The 25,318-nt window shown below is 38.2% G+C and overlaps 4 protein-coding genes across 10 annotated transcripts in view; 2 read left to right on the top strand and 2 right to left on the bottom strand.

The window, feature by feature from the left end:
* Positions 1–3,349, top strand: part of LOC139936479 (uncharacterized) — a 74,670-nt gene extending 71,321 nt beyond the window's left edge. For all 7 annotated transcript variants that reach the window (XM_071931302.1, XM_071931299.1, XM_071931300.1 and 4 more), the window contains one exon: positions 290–3,349. In XM_071931302.1, coding sequence (XP_071787403.1) covers positions 290–328 — 39 coding nt within the window. In that variant the 3' untranslated portion in view covers positions 329–3,349. The remainder of the gene's footprint in view (positions 1–289) is intronic.
* A 102-nt stretch (positions 3,350–3,451) lies between these two features.
* Positions 3,452–15,466, bottom strand: LOC139935766 (beta-alanine-activating enzyme-like). The gene is made up of 15 exons (XM_071930338.1): positions 15,338–15,466; positions 14,556–14,853; positions 13,692–13,812; positions 13,187–13,422; positions 12,479–12,668; positions 11,676–11,926; positions 11,134–11,228; positions 10,375–10,556; positions 9,620–9,955; positions 8,012–9,309; positions 7,494–7,642; positions 7,099–7,262; positions 6,123–6,248; positions 4,996–5,127; positions 3,452–4,497 (listed from the first exon to the last, which is right to left on the bottom strand). Exons 2-15 carry the CDS (start codon positions 14,795–14,797, stop codon positions 3,886–3,888), a joined length of 4,134 nt encoding a protein of 1,377 aa, XP_071786439.1. The 5' UTR covers positions 14,798–14,853; positions 15,338–15,466; the 3' UTR covers positions 3,452–3,885.
* Positions 15,467–15,519: 53 nt separating this feature from the next.
* On the top strand, positions 15,520–17,474 carry LOC139935769 (uncharacterized). The gene is made up of 2 exons (XM_071930344.1): positions 15,520–15,736; positions 16,847–17,474. Exons 1-2 carry the CDS (start codon positions 15,603–15,605, stop codon positions 17,472–17,474), a joined length of 762 nt encoding a protein of 253 aa, XP_071786445.1. The 5' UTR covers positions 15,520–15,602.
* A 1,323-nt stretch (positions 17,475–18,797) lies between these two features.
* LOC139935768 (uncharacterized) lies at positions 18,798–24,818 on the bottom strand. The gene is made up of 7 exons (XM_071930343.1): positions 24,437–24,818; positions 23,444–23,562; positions 21,223–21,292; positions 20,733–20,852; positions 20,000–20,179; positions 19,370–19,480; positions 18,798–18,989 (listed from the first exon to the last, which is right to left on the bottom strand). The coding sequence occupies exons 1-7, from the start codon at positions 24,605–24,607 to the stop codon at positions 18,807–18,809; spliced, it is 954 nt and encodes a 317-aa protein (XP_071786444.1). The 5' UTR covers positions 24,608–24,818; the 3' UTR covers positions 18,798–18,806.
* Between the last annotated feature and the right edge of the window lie 500 nt (positions 24,819–25,318).

Genomic DNA, 25,318 nt, shown 5'->3' with positions numbered 1-25,318 from the left:
GATCTGGGATAAAAAGAAGGCTAAAAGACTGCAAAACAGTATCCGTTTTTCTACAACGTGTATGAGCTCACGTATCCGTTGCTAATGTGTATGCAAAACACGATGGTCGCGGATACGGGTCACGTGAACACACAGAGTGTCGACGTATCAGTATTTGGTTGTGTATCCGTACACTTGCGAAACCTCTCTATTAAATCGGCAAACTGTCTAAAATGTTTTCTTATCATTGCTTTTTGTATTACATTATTTTCTTTTACATTATTGTATTTTATACTTTCATTTTATGCAGGATTCGAATTCACCGAAGTCTGACGAGATGTTCATTTGACCAAAGCACATCAAGAATTGTTTTCACCGGTGTTATATTTTAACCATCCAAATGGTTGAAAAGACATTTTTTGATGACATGTTAATCTTGTCTCAGTATTGTAGCTCTAAACTTCCAATCATCACTCTCTGCTTGAAGAGCTAGTGGCGAACTGCTACACAAGTTTTGTAAGTGTAGTATCCATAGGCTAAGCGAGGGGCAGAAGAAAAATTCCTGACTAATATTTTACGCTTCTGCTTGTTATTTAAATTTTTTTTTGTGCTGCTTATCAGTTATGTACCAACTTGGGGCTTTTGTGTTGGGCTACTTTTCCCCATTTTTGTTTTGGTACTCAAGGATAAATTTACACCCAAAAATGTGTAATTTCATGCAAGGAAGTGCTTTTTTGTTGGTGTTTGTCAAAATTATTTACTTTTCCCTTTTCTAGCAGAAAATATTTTTATTAAAACAACCTAATCTTGTATCATTCAAATATTAACAGTTTTCCACTTGCATTTTCCATAATTTACCTCACTGTCATTTTTTAGGAAAAAGGAATATTTGGAGGTCACATTATATTGTTGTCAACCCACAGCATTATTTAAAAAACATCAATACCACAACAGGGATTTTAATGGTCTTTTCCATTCTTGTACTCGTGAATAACTTTCTAGTCAAGTTGTGTTGATAAACTGCTACCCTTTTAAATTTGTTTATATAAAAAGTAAATTTGCATAAAAATGAGGCTTAGAAATGTATCTATAATGCTGTTTGTTTTGTAATCATGTAAGGTTTTTTAGTTGTGGTTTAGGACTGAAAAGTGTGAAGTACAAAATGTACTCAGGTGGTAGCGGGAATCTGGGGGGAAAAACTCAGTTTTGAAATGTGTATTGAAATGTTGTGTACAAAATTTAAATTTGCTTTCATAAAGTGAGTGTGTTCATTGCAGACCTGTATGGTTTGTTTTTGAAAGGGCAAGGGCACCAAGGCATATTCTCCTTGGTAAAGGGAAATTGTTAATTTCTACTGGAGCATTTCAAAGGCACAAAGGCAATGAACAGGGGGGCATGGAGGCAATCGCCTTTGTTGCCTCTATGAAGTACCAGGCTTGTCGTTGAACTTTGAAGGTAAACATAAAAATTCCAAGAAGACTAAACAAATAATATCCTCAAAACGTAACCTATAGTATTACAATATTTCTTCCATGTTTATATGAAATAAATTTTTGTATCAGTCAGTTTTGATGAGCAGCTTGTTTGAGATTATGATAAATATTTTATACTTTGACAAGAAAAAACATTAAGGGCTAAGGTGCGTACTTTAAAAATAAAATGTAGCGCTTCTAATATAGACAGGTTTTTTGGCAACTCTTTGTCAAATATTTATCAAGGTGCTGCGGCCATTTTGATTCTCTCCTGTGTAGCCAAACAGAGGATTGAAGAGCCAGAAAGCTGTGTCCTGTTTGGTACAATGACTATCGGTATTCATTAATGTGATGCGCCATAGGGAACCAGACAAGATGGTTGCAGCCTGGCAAAAATCTATTGAAATAGTATATTTGTAGTCTGCCGAGTGAGTCTATTTAGATAGAACTCTGATGTATTTTTATGTATTCATGAAAGATATTCTTAATCCAGGCATGGCATTTGGCCCTCGGACAAATCTTATAGACCAATTGACCTGTGCCACAAGAGCCACAGAGCTTGGACTTCATGCAGGCTCGATTTTGTACACATCTCAATGGAAGGGAACATTAAATCTAAGATTTTATGGAGGTTGGACTGTGTGGTTTTTATCAACTTTTGTTTTCAAAACAGTGTAAAACACTACAAAACTTAAGTGAGATCAGCCATTTCCTCTTTTTATGCAATTAGAAAGTTGCATGTCTGTGTTGTTATAATAACTCTTGAATTGATGTGGAAATTATGGCACAAAATGTACAAACCCCTAATGACCAGTGTAGTATATTGACTGCCATGAAATGCCATGGAATGTACTGGGTTACTGTTTGTGTAAACAAAGGTTACATGGTCTTTTAAATACAAGGGCTGACCAAGGGATTTAAGCCCTTGTATTCCACCAGCATCCCACATGATTTCACACACAAAATATGATGTTTGATTACTGTATTCCATTGATGTGTGAATTTTTGTCCATCTTTTCAAAAGGGCTGCAGATGTTCGGATTGTACTCTTACCAAATTGAAATTATGGGTGAAAAACACATTGTTTCTTATTTTTACAAATATTTTTTAGAACACTGCATTGTCATCGGCTGTTCGGTGGAATTGTGTTTTGTTAATCTGATTTGTGCATGGCAATTCTGCTACTTCTGTTCTGCTTTCCATCTTGGAATCAAAGATAATAAAATGTCGAAGGTGCAAAATGGGGAACTCTGGCAGAAATCTGAACTGGACGTCATTTTAGTATGCAACTCTGTGTTGCAACAAAGGCTCTGTGCAGACAATTACCATTGCTATCGATGATATAGCAAACAATTTGCTTGCTGAAATGGCACTCATTCATATTTTACATTCCAGCATTAAATAGAGTTTCAGTTCCCCATCATGCGCCTTCCTGCCTCTGTAGTATTTGCTTAGAATCGGAGTAAATTCTTCTAAAGCAGCATCTTAAATTGCTTTTATATTATGCAAGCTGTTTTAAAATACTGACGGAAATAGGCAGGTACCTATGACACAGTATCATATAATTAACTCATCAAACTGATGTACTCTAGAAACTAGACCACAATATTCATTTCAGCAACTAACAAACATACTGTATATATAGAAATTGGCATTACTACAATTCAATCACATTGTATTCAGTAGTTTCTGGAATTCATATTAGTTTTAGAGATAATGAACAAGTTGTATTCAATGAACAGCGAATCTGCCTTCCTTTAAACCACAGATCAATATTTTAATACTCTGATAGAAAGAAGAAAACAAAACGATATTTCTAATATTTGTGTACAGAATGTGGTTATGTATATTTTTGGATTTTTTATGATAAAATAAAACCTCACATTGGCTAACAACGATACAGTTTGTGCATATGTTGTCTTTATTCAGGCAAGTTGTCTGTGCATATGTTGAGGTAAGGTTTATCCACTCGGGGGAAAAGTACCGAGTATACAGTAAGATTAAAAACAAATTTTATTCTTTATCCCCGATGCAAAACTAACGTCAATTAAATCATTGCGGTACTCGCTGCTAACACAAAGGATTCAAACTGCCTCTAGTCACAGGGCTAGCTCGGTGGTCTAGTAGAAAGACATCTGCATCGCAGGGAGACCGCCAACATACACGTAGGGCTTGCAATGCAAAGTTCATTGTTCGAATCCCACCCGAGTGGATTTCTTTTTCACAGAACTTGGGAGAAAGTTCCGAGTATAAAGTGCTTAATGCACATTCGTGCAAGGGTAAAAACAAATAAGGTTCCTCCAGTTCTCTAGTCGATCGGTAAGTCATTACTCCAGACACATGCGATCGGCTGCCCACCCAAAGTTGATGCTTCTTCCAGCTCCAAAGCCAATATATTTCTGACTAATTTGACCTACAAATCGGTTGTATTTGATCAACTGATCTCCAAGCAATACACATAATCATCCCTGCAGCCGACGACCAAATAATCGCCAACAACCACCGGGGATGAAAAGACTTCACCAGGTAGTTGACAGGAAGCAATGACCTCTCCTGACCTCAGGTCAAATATCATGACTGACCCCTCAGTGGAGCAAACAGCCACAAACAAACGAGCCATGCAGCCATTGGATGCAGTGGGTAGATGGGGTGGTATTTTCTTGGACAGCTCTCCAGAATTTGCTGCTTTCTTGGTCTCCAAATACTCCAGACACGGATGCACTGTACAGTCACTTTGAGCCGATTCTTTAGAGCATGTGTGATGGTTCATGGACATTCTTCGATTGGAGAGTCTATGATTCCTAAAGATGAATGGTGAAGCATATACTGTAGATGGCATCCTGTGCCACCATTGTAACTTCCCTGTTGTGAGACACACACAGTAAACATAGTGGTCATGTGAACCAAAGACAATGCAGGCATCTTGAGCCGAATGAAGGATGGATTTATGGGGCACATGGAGTGTCGGCGACAGAGGGTCGTCTGTGGTCGATGGTGAAACACAAGGTGAGGAGAAAATTGGTGCATTCGTTGAGAAGCTCCAGAGCTAAAATAAAATTGACAAAACAACAAATTATCGGAAAAGTTTTCGTATCCTGCCACCACTTGAACTACATTATGAAGTAAAATAGTATCTAAATTACTCAAATGATACATTCCTTATAGTAAAAATGAGTGGAAAACTGGTCGCTGGATACAGAAAGTTTTCCTTTAATTTACTCAAGTGAGATATTCCTTTTTTGTAAAAATGTGTCGAAAAGGTAGCATGTACTTTACTTTGATTATATTAAATTAGATTTTATATGTTTATTTTTGCATTCTGTGAAAAAAATACACATGCAAATCACTTGGTTGGATTAGAACCAAGGATCTTTGCATTGCGAGTGGTTTTCCTGTGGGTTTTTTTTAATACAGAACTTGTGAAAAGTACCGAGTGTACAGAGCTTATTAAGGATTCAGTAAGTTACAGAACTCAAAAACTACAGAGTCCACCGCCCTAAACCACTTGGTCACGACACCCCGATTATAAACCATAGTTCTTTACCTGTTTGCCATCGTGATCAACGCAATATAGGATGCCGTTCACACTTCCGAATACCACACTGTCCCTAGACACTGAGGGTGAAGAGAAGATCGGTTTACCACAACTGAAGGTCCATCTCTCCAGCCCTGTGTGCTGCAGGGCCAATTTGAACAACAATCAGTGAGATATTTAGAATAACATGTACAGTCAAAATAATGAGGACAAAGTTTTAATAATCAGGCAAATTTTGAACAACAATCAGGGAGATATTTATAGAATTACATTCTAAAAACTTGTACACAACACGGACAACTCTCAGCCACTAAGTGGTCTTCTTTTTATCTCAATTAAGGCGCTGTTTGAGCTTGTAATACTAATAATACAATGCATTTAAAGTCCTCTAACAATAGAAAGTATAACGCTTAAAACACAAAACAGTAACACAAAATAGGCAAAAAGGATTGTACAGAATAAGCAAAACATTTGAGTGACAAATTAAACAAATGAGTTTTGAGAGATTCTTATAAATGTTGCGAGGTCATAAGCAAGGAATCTATTGACCCCTTGCACGCACATCACACGCGTCGACTGGGGCCACGCTCACCATTTTGGTGGCCAATAGGTTTGCGTGTAAACGCCGCGTCACTTAAAATGCGCACTTCACTGAATAACGCACCGTGACATTGACCACCAAAATGGCGCATCCAAGAATATTCTGATGATGACGTCAGGTGAATTGGGTCAATATATTATAATGTCACATTCTTTTCTGATGTCATAAGTCAAACAACAACAATTAAAATTAATAAGGCGCTATTCCATCAAGATCATAGCGCACTAGAAAGAAATTAACAAAAAGACGGAAAGAAAAAGGTAAGTCTTTTAAGAGGACTTTACGAAAAGCAGTTAGAGTATTAGATTCCCTAATGGCAGTTGGGAGATTGTTCCAAATCATTGGCCCAGCCACACTGAAAGCCTTCTGACCTAAAACTTTGTTTGCTCGGGGAACATTCAAGCGAGTGATGTCAAGTGTGAACCGAAGAAATTGTGGAGGAGTGTAATGTGACAGTAAAGTAATATAATGAGGTGTAGTTTTGTTAAAGCATTTAAAAACGAGAAGAGCAATCTTAAAAACGATCTTGACATACCTTATCGATGGCTACTAAGCTGCCAGCGAGTGTTGCTACATACACAGTTGAGGATTGGTAGTGGATAGTAGGTGATGAGAATACAGACCCTCCTCCACAATGCACACGCCATTTGCAGCTATAATCCTGAAGAAAAAAAAAACATATTCTACAATTCATACAAGCAGACAATTTTACAAAAAAGTTGTTGGCAATGACATGAATCCCTACTCACTGTGAGTGAACATGTATGTATATATATGTTACCTGTAGAAAATTCAGCTTCATAGTCGTCAAGTTTTTGAAAATTACAGAGCAAATTACAATTACAAATTTTGGAGAGTCGCCTAAATATGTTGTACCATGAAGGAAAAATAGTGCGTGCTAAAATAATGTTTGTCTTTTGAGACAAAAAAACTTTTTGTCATGACATTGCTCCACTCATTTCTCAAAAACTACAGCACCTCAGCGAGTAATATTTCAAGAGAAGCTTTCAAATATCATTATCTTCAAACTGTGTAAGTTTAATGTAAATCTGTGGACATTGTGTTTTGTGTCAAACAAACTGTACCGGTACCCAAACCCTTTAAAGGTACTGAACAATTTGGGTAATTGTCAAAGACTAGCCTTCACAGTTGGTGTATCTCAACATATGCATAAAACAACAAACCTGTGAAAATTTGAGCTCGATCGGTCATTGAAGTTGCGAGATAATAATGAAAGAAAAAAACACCCTTGTCACACGAAGTTTGTGTACGTTTAGATGGTTGATTTCGAGACCTCAAGTTCTAAATCTGAGGTCTTGAAATCAAATTCGTGGAAAATTTCTCGAAAACTCCGTCACTTCATAGGGAGCCGTTTCTCACAATGTTTTATACCATCAACCTCCCCCCATTACTCGGCACCACGATAGGTTTTATGCTAATAATTGTTTTGAGCAACTACCAATAGTGTCCACTGCCTTTAAAGAGTTTCAATATCAGTTATGTAACTTTACCTCAACATCTAAGGCATACAGATGCTTGTCATGCGATCCAACATAAACAAGAGATGAGCAACGGTCAGCTACTGGAGAGCTTTTGATTGGTCCGTCACTTTTGAATTTCCAAAGGACTTTCCCAGATTCAGAATCAAGAGTGTACAGATTGTTGTCATAGCAACCTGAAAATGAAAAAAACAAATTGGAGTGTGGGTGTGTTTATTGATTTGCATTAACTTTGTGTTCATTCGGTTGGCAGTAACACCATGTGTATATACATAGATTTGCTACATGGTGTTACCACAGACATAAAAACCCTTATCTTTGAAAGACAGGGTACAGTTGTGTGTACATATAAAAAGATTATAATTAGCACAACAAAAAAAGAGATAATTATATTCAGGCTGGCTTACCAACAATAATTTTACTTCCTGAGGTAGACAGGCAGGCAGACGACTCTATTCTATCACCCAACTCCGTTACCCATAATGCTCTCCCTGTTGTCATGGTAACTCCTGCAAACTTGTGGGAGTGTGAACCAATATAGACAACTGTGTTTAACCTAAACAGAAAACAAAAAATGGCTAAAATTTCAGGGCTTGAACTTAAAACGTTGAAAATTTTTTCTACAAATTGTGAATACTCATTCTAGTTTGTAATTACTGTGGAGACATCTTTTGTTCTTTCCTTTGCCTCCTGTGGGTCTTTGTGAAACCGCAAAATGCAATTATTGAGATAAAGTCTCCTTCCTGTAGTAATCAAGAATTTGTCATTTAAAGATTATGTTGCTCTTTGTAAAAGCGGTGACGAATTATGCCATTAAATATCAAACATTACATTGACAAGAACTAATCTATGTCTCTTATCTCTGCCTCTAAATCACACTTCGGTCAAACTGAAAGAAGAATATAAAAATTAAACACGTCCTCACCGTGTAGTAAGAACCACTAAAGGAGATGCATCCACACACTTTCCTGTGTCATACCTCCATCTTTGTATCAGCTGCGGCGGTTGACAGTTTGACGTGGCCTCCTTCTTCTCTCCACAGATATTTCCTGAAACAAACTCTGTATCTCTCATCCACTGAGAGCACCTTCTTACAGCGTATGAAACACGGCTAGATCGGGGTATATCGTGGCATGTATTCTGGGATAAGTGGCAAGTTGAAGAAGTGCAAATGTCATCATCAGATATGTTGAGTTTAATCCTGTCGTGAATTGATTTCTGTTCGGCAGCCGTGGAGGAACAAACATCCGATTCTGAAACAGCTTCTTTCCGTGTCCAAGCTGATACTAAATTATTTATTCTTTTCGGGGGCGACACATGATAATCACTATTCTGCATTAATCTGTGGTTCTTTATTCCCTTTGCGTCATTATCCACTTCATCTGCATCTTGATTCATCAAAATCATTTCCTTTTTCGACGACACATGCTTTTCAATTGCCTTCTGTCTTTCTTCCAATTTCATAATCCCACTTGGGCCAAACGCTTCCCGGACAAGCGCTGAATCTCTAACAGTTGACTCCAGTGCAGAAGAATTATCATACAATGCTAGACTGTTTTCATTCTTCGTCTCAGTTTTTACAAGAAATCTCTCTCTTTTACAAGAAATTTTTCTCCTCTTTGGAACCTGCTGATAATCTAACTCCAGCTCTCTATCCTTTGATTCAGCATAAAGCCGAGTACATGTACTTTCAGTATAGGTTGCTGCTTTAATAGTTGGGATTATTTCTGGAATCCCACCAGGCGTTAACATCCTTTGCTCATCTTTATTTTCAACACCACTCGCCAGAAGCCTGTCTTCCTGCATAACATCTTGCTGTCCTACAGCATCAACTTCTTGTTCTTTAATAGTTGGGATTATTTCTGAAATCCCACAATTCATTAATATCCTTTGCTCATCTTTATTTCCAAAACCATTCCCAAGAAGACTGTCTTCCAGCACAACATCTTGCTGTCCAACAACATCAACTTCTTGTTCTTTAGCAGAGCTATCAAGATCAGATCCATCCTTAAGACGGTGGGTCGCCTCAGATTCATTTATCTGTATGTGTTCCAGGACATGAGCGAATGTTTCATGTACAATGACATCTAGTAGCTCAGGGAGAGATATTCTTGTCTGTGATTCCACTGCATCTGTTAGCTGAACAGCTCGGAAGGAGTCTCCTCCGCCGTGTTGAATGAAGAAGTCAGTGTCTGATGGTTCGGTTGATGATGATAAAGCATTCTAGTGGAAGATTAGAAACAATGTTAATAGTAACAAAGTTTGATACATATTGGTTTGTGGTAACACCATGTGTGTAAACCAAGTATGCCAGGTAGATTTTGTTCTTTAGAGAACTGCCTTGCTTTATATTCTACTACCGCGGAGAAGATTTTCGGAATTTGGGAGAATAGTTCAACAACAAAAAACAGGTTTACATACTTTTGAAAAAGCAGGAAGGATTTGTTTGAATTTAAAACCTCCATGAAGAAAAACTTCTTTGAAAACAAAAACGCCCATTTTAAATCAGGAATCTCATTTTGATTTTGCATACCATCCACAAGGCAGCCAAAGTTTCTCTTTGCATCTGACCACCTTCCCTCCACTCCCGTGACGCCCAGCCACATTCATCCACCTCCTTGGCGTGTTGCAACAGCGCCCTCGCATCCACCTTTCCATGAAGTGTCAACGGAAGGGTCTCCAGGGAATACCACCGGTCAGGGCGACAGTGAGACAGGAGAACGTTAGCCAGGATGTCTCTAAGGGATTCTTCATCTAAGATGGCAGCTGATGAGAGTTGGGTCTTGGACATGACACAGAAAAGAAGAAGCTTGTCTTGAGATGTGTGGATGACCTCACAGGACTCTACGCCTTGAAGGATTTCCACTCTCTTGGATCAGAAACAAATTGCAACAAATTTGGCGTTAAAACCTTTTCAGGCTCCCCAGTAAATCTCAGAATTTCTTCAAGTTTACACTCCATCAAGGAATCTTTGATGCAGTACCATGCTTCCCCTCATTGAAACCAAGTCTCGACACTCCTGGTGTGACAGGTCTACCACTTCATCTTAGATCTTGTCTTTGTATCACAAATTTCAAATCTCTTCTTTTAAAAACTTATCTTATGGCACTGCTTTTCAAGGAATAATTTAATCAAGCATACATTTCTACAGATTTTTTATTTTGTGTATACGATGTATAGTGGGTCACTCAAGGTGCAGATGGCGGCCTTTGACAATCTCTGCATGTACAATGTATGGTTCTTGGGTTTTTAAGTTTGTCAACATACAACTGTTTAGTTCTTTTTTACCTTTTTTATCTGCGAGAGACTGACTCTCTTCCCATGCCGTTTCACTTGGTCATCCAGGCGACCAATAAACACCAATCCTCTATCTGTGATGCTGACCCAATCGCCCGATGGCCTCATCACCCTCTTGTCCAATGGTACAGTCCAATTCTCCCCATCAAGCAGGCACACTCTGGTATCCCCTCCTGGAGTAATGAGGGTACTTTCATTTTTGTAAAGGGTAGAGAATTGTTTGAAACTCGGGCATAAATAATTCCTTTTTTTTCAGACAAACACTGTTAAAAATAGATCACCAGATTTGTTTTTCAATTTTTTTCATGTCGACACCTCGTCTGATGATTAATGAAGATTTTGCTTTAAAAAGGTGTCAGCACTATTGCACTAATCATTAAAGGGAGGTCGACCTTATAACTAACTTGGTAAAGATAATGAGATAGTTTCATATTGAAGTAGTTTTAGAGAAAGGGATTTTTTTCAGAAAGAAATTTAATCTAAGGGCTTCATCTCAGTCAAATGTAAGCACACTATTCTTTGCAACAGAGGTGGTTTTTCTTACACTTTGGGCTGGCACCCTCCAACAACTTTAACAGCAATACACAATAGCTAGGAGTTAGCCAGAGTAATATTGCCAAGCAACCTAAAACTCTTGACGTTGTGTTACAATAATCCCATCGATTCAGCTGTGCTTCATTAACGATATTTTGTTGTGATTTCCTCAATTTGGTCGCTGGACACCATAGAGATTTCATAAGGAGCACTTACCGATATAAAGTTGTCCCTGTCCTTGTGTGATTGGTTGGTCATTCATGTCTCTTACCTCTAGCGTAGTAGCAAGCAGGGGTTTTCCTAATGGAATACTGAATACAAATACACAAAGGTTCAAACTTGATCATTTTGCAATTGTGGCGTGACTTGGGCGAGTGTTTTTAGTTCACTGGACACAAGCTCTGGTGTTGTCAGCAGCAGAGTGTTGGTTTAAATCCTTGGGTTAAAAATTTTGTTGATTTTCTTGTATAAAGTATTTATTTACAATCGATATGTCAGAATTTGTGGATTTGTTGATTGGGTTATCAACACAAAAAGTACCCAAACCATTTAAACATTTACAGAGTCACTTTCCCTTCTGACGCTAAACCGACATCAAAATTATTATTTAGCCTGTGATTTGATTGAAAACCTTGGCTTTTAGGCTGCGGGCTGGCAGAGAATTTTCATGAAATATTTTTTTCAAAATCGCCATACAAAATTTTGCACTGACACATCGATATGAATCTTGATGAGATCATCACTTTTCCCATCCTAACCTTTTATGAGATTCCTTCTCTGTTCCGCTCTCTACATCAATCCGATGACATGTAGCCCAGCTGGACACTTCCGTGATACCGTACAGGTTGTAAAACGCAGTGTTGTTGTCTGCTGCCCTCATGTGGTTGATTTGAGCCATTGTAGGGCAGGATTCTCCACCGAACGCTAGAATGCGGAGAGGTGTTGCTGCAGATAAGAGAGTCTGACACAAAACGTCCTGACCAAATCTGCTGATGAGAGTCGGAGTGGCCTGAACAGAGAAATAATGATCCTTAAAAATCAGATAAAATTTTATTTGTGTTGGAAATACAGCAGAATTTGTATGACCCCATGTGTTGATCCATTGTCATCCCACATCATGCACCATAAAATGCACTGGACACTATTGGTAATTACTCAAAATAATTGTTAGCATAAAAAATTACTTGAAAAGTGCTATTGATAGTATAAAACATTGTGAGAATCGCCTCCCTTTGAAGTTGTTTGAGAAAGAGGTAATTTCTCACTCAAATAATAAAAAACTTAAGGCCTGAATCTGAAAGCGCACAAATTGTGCAACAAGGGTGTCTTTTCTTTCATTGTATTTAAAAAGCCAAAGACTAATGAACATTTATGTAATAGTGTTTGAAGAAGAATTTCTTAAATAAATCAAACTAACTGCTGTACATAGAAAATTGGAAGTGTTTCAATCATTGTTCATTTATTTCATGAGTGCATGACTTGTTCGTCTTTTTTAAAATTGTTTGGAGCCACACCTTGTAGTTATGTGACTCCCCTACCCAAACTAGTACCCCAACTTCACCTGAAGAACAGATACTCGATTCCTGGTTAGAACCTCAAGAAGCCTCCTAGGCACCACCTTAATGACATCAGGAACCATAACAAGTGTTGCACCTTTTGATAGCGCCATAAACATCTCCACAATGCTTGGGTCAAAGGTCAACGGGGAAGCCATGAAAATGATGTCATCTTCGCTGATGCCCAAAGTATTACTGCAATACAGAGATTATAATATTGTACACTTTGACTAAAGACAACTCATAAAATAACATTACAGATCAGTTTACCTGTATGGATTTTGTGTTGCTATAAACATATGATTCATGTACGATGTTATCTTGAGCTAGAGAAATCTTGTAAATTGCACGATCCCCATTTATGCTAAAAGTAGATGCTTATAGTACCCAGATCTCACACCACACAGCCCATCAAATTTCACAATAATGTATGCACACACATGTCCAACTTCCTCCAGTGCACCGACAGTACTACTAGTGCAGATGGCGCACAGACAAAACATTGTTTGTGTCTATGCTGGAACAATTGTCTGACAGCTGTGGTATTCTTTCAGCAAAATTGATGTTGTTAGTGCAAAATATTGTTCAATTTATATTTGGTTTGCGGTAACACCATGTGTGTATCTACTTACCAGGTACGGTTTGTATAGAGTAATATTATTCCTTTTGAAACTTTCAAAGTTTAAATTTCTCAGGAGTCACCCAAAACTGACCTGAGATCTTGGATGTTTGGCACGATACACTGGTGAGGTACACGCACAATCTTGGGCTTGCCAGTTGTACCAGATGTATGCATGGCGTAGGCAAGATGAGCTGATTCGCTCAAACTAGAGTCAGAAGGCCTCTGATTGGCCAATAGTTTGAACAACCGGAAGCAGACGCCATTCAAGCTCAGAGGATCCCCCAATGAATGAGCTTTAAATGCCTTGCCGTGATTCTCCAGGAATGTCTGTGATTTGAAACACAGGGAAAAGAGCATATGAAAGTGAAACAAAAGTATTTCTGCAAAAATATGTACAAATTTAAACCAAAAAAAACACAAAAAAACTTGGCACACCTCTAAAATGTCCGTCATTAATTTCTTCCTATAATGACTTTTCGATAAACTTTCAAATTATTCCAGTTACACTGTATAGGCTAAGTATCTAAATTCTGCTTCCAAAATCAATTCCATATTTTGAAACACTACAAATTTAGTTTAAAAACAAAACAACAAACCTCCTCCAAGGCCTCTGGCAGCAGCATCCAGGACAGGTCCAGTGTAGAGATGAAATATTCATTGATGTCACTTGGTGCTCTTGGGTCAATAGGAGCAAAGGATGACCCTTTATCAAGTATTCTACACAAAATAAAACACAACGAAAACAGTTTCAACAGATTAACAGTGTTTAAAGGCAGTGGACACTATTGGTAATTACTCAAAATAATTATTAGCATAAAACCTCACTTGGTAACGAGTAATGGGGAGAGGTTGCTAGTTTAGAACATTGTGAGAAACGGTAGTTTTCGAGGAAGAAGTAATTTTCCACGAATTTGATTTCGAGACCTCAGATTTAGAATTTGAGGTCTCGAAATCAAGCATTTGAAAGCACACAACTTCGTGTGACAAGGGTGTTTTCTTTCAGAGTTATCTCGCTACTCCGACGACCAATCGAGCTCAAATTTTCACAGGTTTGTTATTTAATGCATTTGTGAGATACACCAAGTGAGAAGACTGGTCTTTGACAATTACCAATAGTTTCCAGGGTCTTTATGAGAAGTGCAGCAGCTTTTGAGAAGCACTTTACTTTGACGAACTACAGTTTATGGAAAAAGGTATATCACTTTTTTCCCCACAAATTTTGAATATGTAAAAGATGATACTTCTCAAACTGTGTAAAAGGGATTATTCAGTGATAATCTCAAAACGCGACCTTTTGATATGAAATTAACTTTGCTTTTGAAGGGGCGCAGCAATTTTCCTCCGCTAAGGGGCACGTACTTCTATGACTCATGAGTAAAATGTTAACAGGGCACCATGGCAATTGCTGTGAGTGTTGTGTGTTTTTTCGAGGCCTGAAAGTGCTTTTCCTGAATGCTCACCCAAGTATACAAGATGGTAATGATATTGAAGTCTGGTAATACAAGCCAATCATCTGACCATCACTGCATCCCGCACTGCACAGCATCCGCTTAATCCTTCCTGCTCCCTCCTGCAGCTTGCTATACATTACCCTGCTGATGACCTTTGACCCATCATCAAAAATGACGGCTGTCTTGGATGGATGTTGGTTTGCTGCGAGAGTGACCAATCCGTGTAGTGTTTGTCGGTCGTTATTGGTCATTGTGCGTAAAAGCGTACGCCCTCAATTCTGTGCTTTTTCGTTATTCTTGATTATATCTGTGTACATGTAGTAGCAAAAGTAAATTTAACATGATTGATTAAAAAGGACTTCTGCTGAAAGCAGTTTGCGTAAAACTAGAACTTGGGTCGAAGGCGGGATTTGAACCAACGACCTCCCAATTAACACTTTGACACTCCACCATCTGCGCATCCGTCTAGCCCTTATGTTTGGCAGTCTCCCTATTTTTTGTTAGTCTTTGTTACTTTGTAGTTTGTTAGATACAACCGCTAACTCAACTGCCGTGTAGCCAAGGATCACGCCCAACACCATGTCAGAATTGTTAAAATTGTTTTTGTATAATATTGTTAAATTTTCTGCTTGCTCAGCTCAGCTGTTTGACTGTCACTCTCTCTCCCCCTCTCTCTCTCACTTCTGTTCAATTTCAACTCCAATCCAACAAATTGAACATGATCATATCTACAACTTCAAGTACAAGAAACGGATTCCCAAGAAACAGATCTCACAAGCCCTTAAACTTACCTGTATGTAGGCACGCATGACAATACACTCCACCGAAACCAAACACAACAGATCCTGAACAATTGGAAATTCTATTTTTTGGCATTCGATCATTCCTTCATGTCCTCCGAAATCGTGCTACTGTTTATTTACATTATGTACCGCCCTCTCTTGTTGGAAAGATTTTAACTGGTGCACAGCGACAGTGATTGATCAGTGCGTAAGGAGGAAGGGGGAGCGGCGAATTCGAAAGGCACATTATTTTTTGCTGAAGACAGTGAGCAAGATGGCAGCCCCACCAGGACCAAACTCAAACATTTCAGAAACAAACATAAACAAGTCAGAAGTAAACTGCGCTGTTTGTGGCAAAGGAGAAAGAATTATGAAAGTGTGCACTCGCTGCCGGTGTTCTTTTTACTGGTTTGTATGCTGTTTTGTATTGTAACACAGCTGTTGAGTTAGAATTTAATTTGAGCAAGAGGTATTATGTGTGACATGTCAAAAACAATGCCAAAACAAAAGTATACTTTTGTTTTGGCATTGTTTTTGACATGTCACACATAATACCTCAGGTAATGAGGAACCCCTAGGTACCCCTTTCCTTGGGGTCTTTCTCAATTACACTTCTTCTATATATATATAGGTTGTTGCATGGAGGAAGGATTTCCTTTCTCCATAGTTGTTTTTGCATTTATTTTACTTTTTGACCAAAAAGTGTTGATGTTTTTTGACCGAAAAGGTATTAATGAATGAATGGGAGTCAAAGTGCGTTGAATCGGTTTACAACTTGTGGTTTAAACCCGCCGAGGCCTGGTTCTTGATAATTTACCGAGTCGAGAACCAGGCCTCGTTTGGATTAAACCAATTGAAAACCTCTTCACCACACATTGATTCCCTTATTATTGACATGTATGAATAACTAAACTAGACCCAGTGACTGATGGGGCACTGTACTCCTTTTTTTAGAAATGTTGTCATTATTAGTCGTGCTAGTACGATCGATATTGACAAAATTTTGAAAAAAGGAGATAACTTAGTGGTATCTAATTTACTCAAATGGGATATTTGTTTTGGTAAAACTAAAAATGAGGGGAAAAGTGGTGGCAGGATAGGGAAATCTTTCTCTCTGTTACCCCTGTCCCAGATCTTGTATGTTCTGAAACATGATAGGCCTACAGCATGACCAGTGTACTTCTAGAAATCTTAGAAGCTGGGGGAGCCTAGTTTCTAGAAGTAATACCAGTGCATATTATACAGATTTGTAAAAAAATTCCGCACAAAGATATTGACAAATTAGGGAGACCATCAACATAGGGCAAGATAGCTCAGTTGGTAGAGTGCCATGCCGGCACATTAATCCTGAGGTCGTCGATTTCTTTGTTCAACCCCAAACAAATGTTCTTCTTTGTATTTTGTTGCCAAGAGTTTGGAGCAAGCTTGCATACAAAGTAAATTTTATGGAGACTGATTTCTCTAGGATTACTGCTAATAATGTACTAATTACTTTGTTTTTTTTCCTTTTTCTTTTAGCTCAAGAGAATGCCAAATAAAAGATTGGGCCCTGCACAAGGCGGTTTGCAAACATAAGGAGTCAACTCCGCCAGTCACGTCGCCTTCCCAAACTCTCACAAATGACGTGGCCGAGGAGAAAACTGACTGCCATTCACTGTCTACAACCCTAGAAAATGCTGTACGCCAAACAGACTCTGCAGACCATCAACAAGAAAAACAGAGTAGGCTTCCAGGGCCTTCAAACAATGACAGTCCTACAAAAGAACTTAGCCCAGTAAAACCTGAGAGAACATGTAAGATTATCGTCAAATCCCAGCAAGGCAAACATTCCATTCAAATGAACATGGACTGGGACAGTCAGCAAATGTTATCACACATCTGCGCAACCATCCGTATTCCAGCCGAGAAACTAAAACTGGTGCACAAAGGAAAACTTGTGAATGAGAGTAACGCGATGGCGTTCGTTAGAGAGAGGGCGGTATTTCAAGCCATCGGTGAAGCGGCGGAGAGCGAGGAAGGGTTGGAACCATTGCACATTGATCGCGTTGTCTCCAAGCTCGGTGTGAATCGTAACGATGCAATCCGAGCGCTTAGACTCACTGGAGGAGATGTAACTGACGCTATTCTCTACCTCGCCAATAAGTAACGAGGTAACTCATTCATTCAAACTGCTGTTGTCATCACATTTATTTTTATTTTTCATGAGTCACAATCATTTTAATTTTATTTATGCTGGTTTAAAGTATACAGAGTAACAGAGTTTTATAAATGCTTTTTAAAGTTAAAACTTTACATTTTTATGAGGACATTGATGTTTTGTTAAACATCTTGCATTTAAGGTAATTTTTGCACATGTACATAACCTTTAAGAACTGAACCTGTAAGTAAATAAAAAATAAATCAAGATAAAACACAGCTTTAAGAGAATCAACAACAACAGGTTGATAATTTGTGTGTAATCCCAGGCTACATGGCAGATAATAGTATGGCTTCTGACTGGCAACCCAAACAAAGATATTGACTAATACGGAGACTGCCAACCAAGGGCTGGATAGCTCAGTTGGTAGAGTGCTGGTACGTTAATCAGGAGGTCGGGAAGTCCCGCTCCAGTCCATTTCTTTTTCAAACCCATTTAGGCCTATGTATTAAAATGTTGTGATAAAATAAAAAAAATAAAAAAAATCATCAAGTGGAAGAATGAAATTAAATCAAAAAAATTAAAAAGTTTGACAATTTGTACACCATATTTTTGTGTTTTAAGTCTTCTCTCTTGGTTTTATAAAACCACAATTTTCTTAAAACAAGTTTGAACTTCCAGCTATAATTTCTTGCAAACACTACCAAGTAGGTCATCATTGCAACAGCGAATCTCTTTCATACAAAGATTGTATATAAGGTCTTTGATTATGAGTTGCACAAATCAAGAAATTGTGATTCAGTAACCAGACGACAACTTAAAGACAGTGGACACGTTTGGTAATTGTCAAAGATTAGTCTTCACAGTTGGTGTATCTCAACATGTGCATAAAATAACAAACCTGTGAAAATTTGAGCTCAATCGGTCGTCGAAGTTGCAAGATAATAATGAAAGAAGAAAACACCCTTGTCACACGAAGTTGTGTGCTTTCTGATGCTTGATTTCGAGACCTCAAATTCTAAACTTGAGGTCTCGAAATCAAATTCGTGGAAAATTTCTTCTTTCTCCAAAAACTACGTCACTTCAGAGGGAGCCGTTTCTCTCTATGTTTTATACTATCAACCTCTCCCCATTACTTGTAATCTAGAAAGTTTTTATGATGATAATTATTTTGAGTAATTACCAATAGTGTCCACTGCCGTTAAGTGTCTAGTTTTGGACCTTGTGTTCTTTCAATCTTGTTGGATAGGCCTACACAACTCTTCCCTCAATTCACGAATTGGAAACAACCCAATAACATTGAAGTAGGATCACTCCACTAGTGTAACAAATAATTTCCATTTAATACAGGTACGTCGTACTGTGTTTCATCTTCAAATATTCTATGGATTTGACTGGTGGATACTTGTTACTTTTGTCAGTGCATTCAATGATTGCTTCGTTGTCCGGATAACCAAAGAAAACAATTGACTGTCTGGTTTTCCCACGTTCCTCCACACTGTCGTCCATGTATACACGGTGTCTCTGCAATACAGTCAAATCAAAACAGTTAAACATGGGTCAAAACCAAAATTAATATTCTTTATACCCTTATCCACTTAAAGACACTGGACACTATTGGTAATTGTCAAAGACCAGTCTTCTCACTTGGTGTATCTCAACGTATAAATAAAATAACAAAGCTGTGAAAACTTGAGCTCAATTGGTCGTCGAAGGTGCGAGATAATAATGAAAGAAGAAAAAAAAACCTGGTCACACAAAGTTGTGTGCTTTCAGATGCTTGATTTCGTGACCTCGAATTCTAAATCTGAGGTCTCGAAATCAAATTCGTCCCCAGTTTGAATGTGTATACCTATTACCTACACACTACAACTTGCCCATTATTATTTAGTATAATAACTTACAGCAGCTGTATACACATCGGAGGTCCATCGTTGCATCAAGTCACCAATGTTGACTAGAATACCACCATCAACCAATGGCACTTTAACATATGTACCATCTCGCTTACGAACCTATTAAAAAAGATTAGTAAATATCATTAAAAGGCACTTAAAGGCAACCAGTTCAAGGCATCTAGTTATTACATTATTCCTGTGAACATGTACTTAACAGAGTGCTCTCACTAAAGCTACCCAAAGAGAAATCTTTTGAAAAATGAACTATTTAATAAAAAGTTAAAAAATCTAAGCACAGCTCATATATAGGGAGCTGAGATGGTTTAAGGAATGAATTAAGGCCCAGTGACCAGGGGTAATAATGTTGGAAGCGCTTTGAGACGCCCTCCGGGTGTGAAAATCGCTATATAAAAACTGGTTATTATTATTATTATTGTTATTGTTATTGTTGTTGCTGTTGCTGTTGCTGTTGCTGTTGCTGTTGCTGTTGCTGTTGCTGTTGCTGTTATTGTTATTGTTATTGTTATATATTATATATTGTTTTGTGTCCTTAAAAGGGTTACTAAAGTTGTCTGTGCAAAAATTACGGTACAAGTCAGGGCTCGAATTTGGGGGGAAAATCAAATGAAGCCGTACCTCTAATCCACGTTTCTGTTGGAACAGAAGTGTTATTCCTCCATAGTCGGAGTGCTCTCCACACCGCACCTGTTGCTCTTTCACTGTCAGACCATTCAGGGATGGGTAGAACAGAGTCCTCAAGATGATTGGACTCTCTGTTTTTGGCTTGGAATGGTGTTTCACAAAAAACAAGGGATCCTGAAAACCAAGAAAGTTTAATTGATTATTAATCCTGCAAACCTCTTCCACATAATAAAAATAATAATAGTGGCTTCTTATATTGCGCTCATACCCGTCACTCAGTGACGCTCAAGGCACTTCAACATTCAGTATTTTCCTGCAAGGTATGTGGGACTAGCTTTGAATTATGAGACATACTCCTTCCACATAGCACCATGTAATGTTTTACAAGGTGCTGTGGCAACCAACCAAACCAGGAACACCGGGGCGAACCCATTCTCTTTACGATAAGTGCACTGGATTCTTTTTATGCATTACATAACACAGGACCAACAGCTTTTTGTCCCATCCGAAGAATGAAGCATCATGGTCAAGTGTCGTGCTTTTAAAAGGAGTCAGGTTTCACAACTGGGATTTGAACCCACACTCTGCTGATCAGACACACCAGAGTTTGAGTTCAGTGCTCTTAATCGCTAGGCAATGACACGCCACAATGATCACACTCGCAGTGTACTAACCCAATTCCGTCCCAAGTCGCACAAGCTTTCTCGAAACATTTTCTTGGTCTTACCTCAAGTTTAAGTCCATAAGCCAAGACTTCAAGCACTCTGTTGTGAAGTGGAACACAAAGGTCAAAGAACTCTTCATGGGAAGACTTAAATCCAGGACAGTCAGATTCCAATGGCCATGCCTTTATGTGAGAGAAACACAATGTAAAGATTACACTCTAACAACACATAGTATAGATAACACTCTGACAACTTGTGGCTTCTCTTTTAAGTTGTGACTAAAATGTCTAACTGTGGGAGCTGAACAATTAACAATTAATATTTATTATTATTTTTCGGGGGGGGGGGGTTGATAAACTGAAAGATACTCATATTTTCTTACTAAAGTTATCTCACATTGGTATCAGTGTTGCAGTTTAGTCCACCAAGGGCGAGCGGTTCAGCAAAACCATTCATTCACCCAAGGGGTACCAGTGGTTGCCACCTAATAAGACACAATGAAGCTAATCATGAATCTATGACACTCAAGACAGTGATTATTGCAATACTTACTTCCAAGTCGCTTGATGGATTTAAATTGAAAGCTTCTTTGAGGTCTCCGTGTGGTCGATCAGGATTGGTACTGAGTGTTAATTGTGAGAGACAAACATTTATGGTTAATTAATCCTCATCCAACAACATTTTGTTAAATCAATTCCCCTGTTTCACTTGTCTGGTGGACACCTTTGGTAAATAGTCAAAGACCAGTGTTCTCACTTGGTGTATCCCAACATGCATCCCAAATAACAAATCTTTTAAAATTTGGGCTCAATTGGTCATTGAAGTTGCAAAAGAAATTATAAGAAAGAAAAAAAACACAGTTGCACAAATTTGTGTGCTTTCAGATGCCTAAAAAAGGCTTCAGGCCTGAAGTTTTGTAATATTTGAGTGAGAAATAAACCTCTCTCTCCTGAAGTTTTGTAATATTTGAGTGAGAAATTACCTCTCTCTCCAAAACCATGTTACATCAGAAGGATTATTCTTTTCTGGTAACTCTGAGCTGCAGTGAACCATTTGATAAGCCCATCAGAGTTCTTCTTTTAAGATCCTTCAGTCTGATTCAAATTTCATTCTGTTCATTGACCATGTCAATGTCTGTTGGGCTATTGTTCACATTTGCTCCTTATATAAAATATGAAAAAAGAAAAAAAAGGAAAAAGACTGTTTCTCACAATGTTTTGTACTATCAACAGCTTAACAGCTATTAACACTTATTTTTAGTATATTACTAATAGTGTCAAGTGCCTTTATTAGTGTTGGGCCAGAGGTCTGAGGGCAGCTGGTCCTAAGGGCAATGTGTGCCAATGTTACCTCAAACTGGCTAACCGCTTCTTGTATTCCTTTCAGATTAAGTCTCCATTGAACAATGTGTAGAACGCCACCCCTCCACAGTTAACCATGAAGTCGTTGAGGTAGGTGTTTTTAACTTAATGGCAAATTACTGTATAGTTGCTTATCTTATTCAAAGAAACTTTATTACTCTGACCCCCCCCCCCCCCCAGGAATAAAATATAAAAACAACAAAACAAAAACCAATAAAACAAATAAATATATAAAGTAAAATAACACTTATTTAACACCTGCTATCGCTCAATATAGTGGCACTGTGGACACTTTTAAAGACAAATTGAAATTTGATTTGTTTCAAACAGCTTTTCAGTAGTTTCTTTCGTTTGTTTTCCCGATGTTCCCTCCACTGTTGATTTGTTTATGTTTTCTTCTTTTCATGCGCTTTGAGCAACTTATTAGGTGGATACATGCGCAATATAATGTTTCCTTATTAATATTATTTAAGACTTCTGTACATGAAGAAGACAAATAAAACCCTTCAAAATCAAATTTCATTTTTACTTTGATCCTCTGGATCAAAAGACTGCACGTTGTAATGGGGTCAGACATACCACTAGTTTTGGTGCAAGACGATTCTCTTTTCCCTTTTACGCACACCGCAGCCAATTCACCAACAGCGCCCGCACCGACACTCACCGCCCAGTGGGCGGTGAGTGGACTAAGTCAGGTGAGTCGGTGCAGGCGCTGTCGGTGAATTGGCCGCGGTGTGCGTGAAAGGGAAACGAGAAACGTCTTGCACCAAGACTAACATACCATCAGCAGAGTCCAGCAGTGTGGACATTACCAGTGCAATTAGTTTCTTAATACCATTGAAAGGTGTTTGAGTTTGTTAAAAAATAAAATGAAATTGGCTCTTGGAAACTGCTTACCGACTAAAAGGACTTTTGGATGGCACAAATGCAAACTCAAAGGGTAAAGAGAGTTTCTTTATATAGATTGTGGAATTAGGAATTTTGGTTTCAAGCATTAAAACCAAATGTGAGTAATTTTTAGAAAATAGCAGATTAGGGAAACTCACATTTTGTTAATGAGTAACACATCAGTGCCTAGCTGTAATGTGGAAGTGGAATAGGTGTTGATGCAGATCAATCAAGTGAAACTATAAAAACATTCTGTTTGTTGCAAAAAAGAAAATACCCACCCCCATCTCTCCAACCGTAACACGAATTCAACGGGTCCTATTGTTTTCTTTTAACCAACCCTGCAACTTTCCTAACCTGCAAATAACTTCACACATACTGTACATGCTTGAGAGGCACAATATTATTTTAAAAAGCAGCTTTGAACAATTCTTTGCAATGCTTCTGACAAAGTACTTTGGGTGGTGGGGTGTCAGGGTTCCCAGAGAGGGGCCTAAATATCATATGTAGGGGAAATAACTTACTTTTCCATTTCAATATTGACGTACCCATGGGAACCATTTGAAGGAATACGGATGACTTTTTTCTTCAATTCAACTGGAAGTTCAAAAAATGTTTTGCTAACTCGATGCAAATTTTCCACCTGTGGGAAAAACAGACTGGAGCTTGGGAATTTGTTTGTGTGGTTTTTTTTTTTTTTTTTTTTCACTGGGAATTCAGTGTTTATCAAGATTTACACCAAGACGTGTTAATGCACTTGGCAATTGTTTTGTTAATTAGTTAATTTCTGAGAAGAACAATTACGCTTGTAAATCAACCCATGTGATATCTTGATACAGGCCTGTATGCTTTGTTTTTTTGAAAGGGCAAGGGCACCAAGACATTTTCTCTTTTCTACTGGAGCATTTCAAAGGCACAGAGACATTGACTAGGGGGTATGGAAGCATTCGCACCAAGGCATTTTTTCCTGAGTAAAGGGCAACTTATGAACAAAATTGTCATTTTCTCTTGAAACATTTTAAAGGCATTGACAGGCATTGAGGCAATCACTTCTGTTGCCTCTGTGAAGTATCAGGCCTATTGATATGCCAATAATACACTTAGATAAAATACAATGTCTTCAAAAAAGCAAACCCTCTAGTCTCAACCAGTGGAAAAAGCTTTAAGGGCATTTGTAGCATTTAAATGGCCTCTTTTTGATGCAACTGCATCAAACTGCTTTTTTCAATATAAAATTCCCTTTCATGCATATTTGAAGATAATACCTAGAGAGAGCAAACTAGTGAATTGTATGTAGTTTCTACCTCCATGGTTTAAATAAAGCCAGAGGTGTTTTAGTGTCTTTTGGAAACCTTGTTTTAAATTTGGACACCCTGTATTTATCTGTCGTTTAAGTGAAAAATTTGTAAGTGAACAATTTGGGCACCCAGTTTTAAAAGATCCAGCAAACGTTGGCACTCTTTTACTCAAATACCAGATCCTTGCTATGAAACATTGGGTGTATTGGCAGTTCTTACCTTTTCCTGTGGGAAGTCCGTGTTGATCATAAAGAAGAAGCCAATGGTTGTAAGAGCTTTGTGAACATCATCTACGAGCTTCCGAAACTGAGTGGTGTCTGGTTTGGTCAATGACAGTCTGTAAGCGCTGAAGTCAATTACGGGTATCTCAGCTTCTGTACAGTCACCCATGATGGCGAATGTTATTTAGCTGAGCACGGAATTCACTTTGAAGTTGCTGTTTTTGACAGTGCTGGAGTTTGTAATGCCACAGAATCAACACTACCCTTTAACCTACAGCAATGTATACACACCCCACTGATTAGCCTTTCCCGAAGGTTACCCCCATTGCATTGGAGTAACAACCCAGATATAAAGTCTGGTCAGTTCCAGTCAGTTCCAGTCGGGCCAAGGTCTGCCTTTCACCTTGCCAAAAAATCATTGTTGACAGCCATGTACATGTAGATACAGCTGAAACATGTAAAGTGCTATTCACGTTAGAGATCAATTTAGCATGGGGTCGGATCCCCTGTATAATTTTAACATGGTTGTAAAATGTAGCAATTGTTTGACAAGATTTTACAAGAGAACTTGAAATCAGTGTTTGTTTGTTTGTTTTTAACTTGTGTTAAAAATCTTAATTTGAGGAATCTCAAAGGTTAACATATTTTTGTATTGTTATCTCTGTTCGGAATTTTGAGAGGAATACAATTTTGGCATCTGTATTGAAATACAAGATTTGTTATAAAGCTTGCTTTTCTTTAATGGGAGAATCCCTTAATCTCATGCCCGAAGCGTTCATGTTGATATTGCCATCTCTTCAGCATATCAATTCTGTAATTAGGCCTGCATGATTCGTTTTCGAAAAGGCCAGTTGTGGTGTATTTGTCATGGGATTAACAC

The sequence above is a fragment of the Asterias amurensis genome, chromosome 4 (genome assembly GCF_032118995.1).
Source record: "Asterias amurensis chromosome 4, ASM3211899v1".
NCBI classification, from domain to species: domain Eukaryota; kingdom Metazoa; phylum Echinodermata; class Asteroidea; order Forcipulatida; family Asteriidae; genus Asterias; species Asterias amurensis.
Note: the sequence above shows the minus strand (reverse complement) of the source record. Positions and strands in the feature narration are given on the sequence as shown.

What these genes read in the sequence shown, in the direction of transcription:
- LOC139935766 (XM_071930338.1), bottom strand. Translation starts at nt 14,797, where the DNA reads ATGACCAATAACGACCGACAAACACTACACGGATTGGTCACTCTCGCA. An exon ending in ATCGAGTATCTGTTCTTCAG is followed by an intron (nt 11,927 to 12,478) that starts GTGAAGTTGGGG and finishes TTCTCTGTTCAG; the next exon opens with GCCACTCCGACTCTCATCAG. An exon ending in GCTTAGTAGCCATCGATAAG is followed by an intron (nt 5,128 to 6,122) that starts GTATGTCAAGAT and finishes TTGGCCCTGCAG; the next exon opens with CACACAGGGCTGGAGAGATG.
- LOC139935769 (XM_071930344.1), top strand. Translation starts at nt 15,603, where the DNA reads ATGGCAGCCCCACCAGGACCAAACTCAAACATTTCAGAAACAAACATA. An exon ending in TGCCGGTGTTCTTTTTACTG is followed by an intron (nt 15,737 to 16,846) that starts GTTTGTATGCTG and finishes TTTTTCTTTTAG; the next exon opens with CTCAAGAGAATGCCAAATAA.
- LOC139935768 (XM_071930343.1), bottom strand. Translation starts at nt 24,607, where the DNA reads ATGGGTGACTGTACAGAAGCTGAGATACCCGTAATTGACTTCAGCGCT. An exon ending in AACAGAAACGTGGATTAGAG is followed by an intron (nt 19,481 to 19,999) that starts GTACGGCTTCAT and finishes CTTTTTTAATAG; the next exon opens with GTTCGTAAGCGAGATGGTAC. An exon ending in CCGATGTGTATACAGCTGCT is followed by an intron (nt 18,990 to 19,369) that starts GTAAGTTATTAT and finishes ACTGTATTGCAG; the next exon opens with AGACACCGTGTATACATGGA.